We start from the raw sequence: 6,734 nt of genomic DNA on the forward strand, positions 1-6,734 counted from the left end.
TATTAACTGATAACGTTCTGCTTCTCGCAAAAAAATATTAATGTACAGATAATAAAACACAATTAAGTATCCATTATCTGACAACAAAGGAGAAAAACAAACAGCCTTAGTGGGCAGTAGATTATTAAACGACGCTTTACATATACAGAGAAACACCCATCCTTTACTCCTGCGGTGAGTCCAACCTGTGATCACGAGGAATGCCAAGAATGGCATCCACAATGCTTCTATCCCACGTTTTTATGTTTCTGAAATTGTCAGCGTGCATCTCCCCTTAAGGTATTCTGGCGTTATATTAACCCAGTTTGATTAAATAGTTTGCTACTCCATTTTATTTTTCATATGGATACTGGGCCGTGAGACTATGGAAATTCACATATATATATATATATATATATATATATATATATATATATATATATATATATATATATATATATATATATATATATATATATATATATATATATCTTGATAACTGCCACGGGAAAATGGATGCCTCTGATGTCTTGAATAAAAGATTTGTGCCAAGGTAATTCCGTTGTTTCCATTTTCCTGCAGATTTTATCAAGATTTATCTTATCCACGTTTTCATTGATTTACGAAATATATATATATATATATATATATATATATATATATATATATATATATATATATATATATATATATATATATATATATATATATATTACCCTGCTTACATGTTTTGACAGTGTGTAAGGATACTTATAACATAGTTAATATTGCTTCCTGTGTTTTTATACGAGTAAATAGGACAACAGTATTGTGAATGCTGTTCAGAAATTACTAAACAAAATACACCTTTTCACATATACATTGAGACATTGTTATATATCTATTTGACAAATTTCATAACCGAATGACAGAACACATATCGAATGACAATCTAAAATAACTGTTCGTTCATGCTAACGGAAATGATTGACATAAGTTATGAAATTGACAGCCGTGAACAATAAACCGACAGTCTACATATAGTTTGAGAATGTAACAATTGGAGAATGACATACCACCAACAGTTATTTTAGATTGTCATTCGATATGTGTTCTGTCATTCGGATATGAAATTTGTCAAATAGGTATATAACGATATTTCAACGTATATGTGAAAAGGTGTACTTCGGCTTGCTTGTGTGTGTGTTCGCTTGGGGTAAACAGAACCGAACCAGTGAAAAGAAAAAACACATTTTACTTCATACTCCCTAACATCTGTGCGTAGCTGTGGTCATCTTTATCACCTCTAAACCACACAAACAGTCTTACAATAATCTTGCCATAATACCACGAAAAACAACGAGTTTATGTTGGTATTCGGCACTTGCCTTTAGCTTGCGAGTTCGGACAAGGTCAGTGACGCCATGTGCTTTCTTTTACCTCAAATTAGTAATTAGTTCAAGACGTATATTAACATAAGAACATAAGAATGGAGGAAACTGCAGCTGGCCTATTGGCCCATACTGGGCAGTCCCGTTTAGAACATAAGAAAGTGGGATACTGCAGGAGGCCGACTGGCCCATACAGGGCAGATCCCTTTCACACCCATCCCAGCACTTCCATGTGCCTATCCAACTTCGTCTTGAAGCTCCCTAGCGTCCCCGATCCTACTATAGCACTCGGTAGCCTATTCCACATATCCACAACTCTATTACCAAACCAGTGCTTGCCTATATCCTTTCTGAATCGGAATTTATCTAATTTAAAGCCATTTGTTCTAGTTATTTCGTTATTACTGAGCTTCATAACATCTCCATTTTACCCTTGTTAATCCCACTTACCCACTTGAACACCTCTATCATATCTCCCCTAACTCTACGCCTCTCTAATGAATGCAAGCCTAAGCTTTTCAGTCTTTCTTCATATGGAAGGTTTCTAATATTATGGATAACATGTTCATTACTATAACAAAGGTTCACTACAACATGTTCACTACAACATGTTCACTATAACATGTTCATTACTATAACAAAGGTTCACTACAAGAGGTTCACTATTCCGTGTTCACTATAGTAACATGATCATTACTATAACAAAGGTTCACTACAAGAGGTTCACTACAAGAGGTTCACTATAATAACATGTTCATTACTATAACAAAGGTTCACTACAAGAGGTTCACTATAATAACATGTTCATTACTATAACAAAGGTTCACTACAACATGTTCACTATAATAACATGTTCATTACTATAACAAAGGTTCACTACAAGAGGTTCACTATAATAACATGTTCATTACTATAACAAAGGTTCACTACAAGAGGTTCACTATAATAACATGTTCATTACTATAACAAAGGTTCACTACAAGAGGTTCACTATAATAACATGTTCATTACTATAACAAAGGTTCACTACAAGAGGTTCACTATAATAACATGTTCATTACTATAACAAAGGTTCACTACAAGAGGTTCACTATAATAACATGTTCATTACTATAACAAAGGTTCACTACAAGAGGTTCGCTACAAGAGATTCACTATAATAACATGTTCACTATAATAACATGTTCATTACTATAACAAAGGTTCACTACAAGCGGTTTACTATAATAACATGTTCATTACTATAACAAAGGTTCACTACAAGAGGTTCGCTACAAGAGATTCACTATAATAACATGTTCACTATAATAACATGTTCATTACTATAACAAAGGTTCACTACAAGAGGTTTACTATAATAACATGTTCATTACTATAACAAAGGTTCACTACAAGAGGTTCACTGTGGTAACCTCTTACTACATTATCTTACACTTGACATAATGTTTACACCACATGAGTCCAGTGGTCTGGTTTGGTCATAAAAGTGAATAATGCAGAATATTAAAAGTGAACGACGCCAGCACCAGCCCGTCACTAAAATGACCGAGAAGAAGGCCAAGGGTCCAACAGTGACACCCCAACTGGCTCGTATGAGGGGCCAGTGGGTGCAGGAGACGACGGAGGTCACCATCAAAGCTCCTAACAACATGTTAGGGGTTGTGGTAGGCCCAGGTGGCTCTACCATAAAAGAGATCCAGGAAAAGTACAAAGTACGGGTCTTTGTCCTCAGAAGGGGTCCAAGGACCAGCCCCTACGGGTTGTAGGGCTAGATAAAGGCCTCGTCCACGACGCCGCGGATCACATAAAAGCCCTGGTTCAAAAGGCTGTGACCACGACAGTGACCATCACTGCTCCTAACAACATGTTAGGGGTTGTGGTAGGCCCAGGTGGCTCTACCATAAAAGAGATCCAGGAAAAGTACAAAGTACGGGTCTTTGTTCCTCAGAAGGGGTCCAAGGACCAGCCCCTACGGGTTGAAGGGCCAGATAAAGGCCTGGTGCACGACGCCGCGGATCACATAAAAGCCCTGGCTCAAAAGGCTGTGACTACGACAGTGACCATCACTGCTCCTAACAACATGTTAGGGGTTGTGGTAGGCCCAGGTGGGTCTACCATAAAAGAGATCCAGGAAAAGTACAAAGTACGGGTCTTTGTTCCTCAGAAGGGGTCCAAGGACCAGCCCCTACGGGTTGAAGGGCCAGATAAAGGCCTGGTGCACGACGCCGCGGATCACATAAAAGCCCTGGTTCAAAAGGCTGTGACTACGACAGTGACCATCACTGCTCCTAACAACATGTTAGGGGTTGTGGTAGGCCCAGGTGGCTCTACCATAAAAAAGATCCAGGAAAAGTACAAAGTATGGGTCTTTGTTCCTCAGAAGGGGTCCAAGGACCAGCCCCTACGGGTTGAAGGGCTAGATAAAGGCCTGGTGCAGGATGCCGCGGTTCATATAGAGTCCTTGATGGCCTATGAAAAGGAAAGGCGGCGTCTCAGTACGCCAGTGTCAGAAACAGTGTTCATCCCTAAGGCCCACCACGGCCTAATAATTGGCAGACAGGGTCAAAATATACGGTACCTATCACTAACCCGTAGAATAACCATCGTTCTGCCCCCCAAAAATGTTATAAGTGATGAGGTCACTGTGACCGGTCTCCCTGACCAGGTGGACCAAGGTGTAAGAGACCTGGTTAACCTGGTCAAAAGCTCCACCCACATTTGTTACAACTCTGACTTCTGAAAGGCCCTTACTCTCTTGACCCCCCCCCCACCCCCACATTTGTTACAACTCTGACTTCTGAGAGGCTCCTTACTCTTGACCCCCCACCCCTCACATGGCAAAAAAAAAAAAAAAAAAAAAAAAATGGACCCTCTAACCACTGGCCTCCACGCGGCAGGGTCTGGAAACTCAGGGATTGATCTCTGGGGCTAACAGTGGTTTAGTGTTGTTATTATTACGAGAGAGAGAGAGAGAGAGAGAGAGAGAGAGAGAGTCATCAAGGTAACGTACCAGTCCTCCCAGATAATTAAGGCACCTGCACCAATATATCAAAGTTAATATAAAAAGCTTCACTATGTATAAAGTTAGTATGATCACAAGACGAACCGCTCTAACCTAACCTAACCTAACCTAACAACACACACACACACACACACACACACACACACACACACACACACACACACACACACACACACACCTTTTTTCTTTTACTCAAGTTCAAGACCACTATAGTCTCGGCGGGGGGGCAGGGAGGGGAACAACAAACAAAATAACAACCACTCATAAACAACAACAATGACAACTCCACCACCACAAACCACAACAACGACAACCTCCACCACCACAACAACGACAACCTACACCACCACCACCACCAATAAACAACGACAACCCACCACCACCACCACAACAACGACCACCTCCACCACCAGAACCACAACAACGACAACCTCCACCACCACAAATCCACAACAACGACAACCTCCACCACCACAACCACAACAACGACAACCTCCACCACCACAACCACAACAACGACAACCTCCACCACCACAACCACAACAACGACAACCTCCACCACCACAACCACAACAACGACAACCTCCACCACCACAACCACAACAACAACCACTACCATAACCACCACAATAATAATAATAATCTTAATAATAATAATAATAATAATAATAGTAATAATAATTATTAATAATATGATATGAATATATATTAATAATTGTTGAGAGAGAGAGAGAGAGAGAGAGAGAGAGAGAGAGAGAGAGAGACGGGAGGTGGTGGAAAATCCTTCTATGACGTCACTGTGATTCACTTTACGATTGACCTTTATATCCAGGATGAACAACGACGATTCCTGTGGCATGGAAGCTTTATAATATATTCTAATTATTTATTCCCTTCAAGGATTTATAACGATGTATATAGTAATTTATAATAATTTAATGTTTTTATGATTAACCAAAACCTTTTCAGGGGATCAAGAAAATGTTAAACCACGTTCAATCAGTAATAGAGGTGATAATCCTACGTGATAAAGATAGTATTTTCGACCATCTTGAGAGAGGGTGTGAGGCTCCCCCCCACCTCCCCAACACCCTTCCCCCCTCCCCAACATCCCCCTCCCCAACACCCCCCTCCCCAACACCCCCCTCCCGCCACACCCCTGTCCCGTTTACACCCAACCCCTATTGCTCATATAAGCATCCAACCTATATTTGAAGCTATTCAGCGTATTCGAGTTAATGATGAAATTTGGCAACTTGTTCCATTCATCCACAACTCTGTTTCCAAACCAGTGTTTACCTATTTCACGCCTAAATCTAAATTTGTCTAATTTAAAACCATTGTTACGAGTTCGCTCCTGGTTGGATAGTTTGAGCACCTTTGTAATGTCCCCTTTGTTTAGTCACTTTTTTCTTGTACTCTCTCACTCTTTCCCTCTCCACCAACTCCCCCACCCGATTAACGGCCAACCTTAAAACCCCATATTTAGTGACATTATGCTTAATGATAATACTCGACCTTAGGATTGCTTGGGAATGTAGTCACCGTTTACACAAACACAAAATGTCTACCTTTTAAGTCCTCACTTATCATTACCTCTAAACATAAACATATACCGGTGCCGGGCCGAGGAGTGACCCTTGTAGTACACACACCACTTGTAACGTTTACCCAATCGGATTTAGTCGCGTTAATACTAACCCTCTGTTCCTTGTCCGTTACCCCCTGAAATGCTGTGGGCTTCTACTCTCCGTGTTAATCTTCCGTGAGGGACCATATCAAAACCTTTCCTAAAGTCGAGGTAAACATCAGCTTCGAAAACAGTCTTTCTTCATATGGAAGGTTTCTAATATTATGGATAACATGTTCATTACTATAACAAAGGTTCACTACAACATGTTCACTACAACATGTTCACTATAACATGTTCATTACTATAACAAAGGTTCACTACAAGAGGTTCACTATTCCGTGTTCACTATAATAACATGTTCATTACTATAACAAAGGTTCACTACAAGAGGTTCACTACAAGAGGTTCACTATAATAACATGTTCATTACTATAACAAAGGTTCACTACAAGAGGTTCACTATAATAACATGTTCATTACTATAACAAAGGTTCACTACAACATGTTCACTATAATAACATGTTCATTACTATAACAAAGGTTCACTACAAGGGGTTCTTTATAATAACATGTTCATTACTATAACAAAGGTTCATTACAAGAGGTTCACTATAATAACATGTTCATTACTATAACAAAGGTTCATTACAAGAGGTTCACTATAATAACATGTTCATTACTATAACAAAGGTTCACTACAAGAGGTTCACTATAACATGTTCATTACTAT

At 39.6% G+C, this 6,734-nt stretch overlaps 1 protein-coding gene across 1 annotated transcript; it reads left to right on the forward strand.

Annotated features, from left to right (window-relative positions):
• The first annotated feature begins 3,098 nt into the window (after nucleotides 1–3,098).
• LOC121855297 (protein SCP160-like) lies at nucleotides 3,099–4,089 on the forward strand. Its single transcript, XM_042350175.1, has one exon. The coding sequence runs from the start codon at nucleotides 3,214–3,216 to the stop codon at nucleotides 4,087–4,089; it is 876 nt and encodes a 291-aa protein (XP_042206109.1). The 5' UTR covers nucleotides 3,099–3,213.
• Nucleotides 4,090–6,734: the final 2,645 nt, after the last annotated feature.

The sequence above is a fragment of the Homarus americanus genome, unplaced genomic scaffold, assembly GCF_018991925.1.
Source record: "Homarus americanus isolate GMGI-L3 unplaced genomic scaffold, GMGI_Hamer_2.0 scaffold55692, whole genome shotgun sequence".
NCBI classification, from domain to species: domain Eukaryota; kingdom Metazoa; phylum Arthropoda; class Malacostraca; order Decapoda; family Nephropidae; genus Homarus; species Homarus americanus.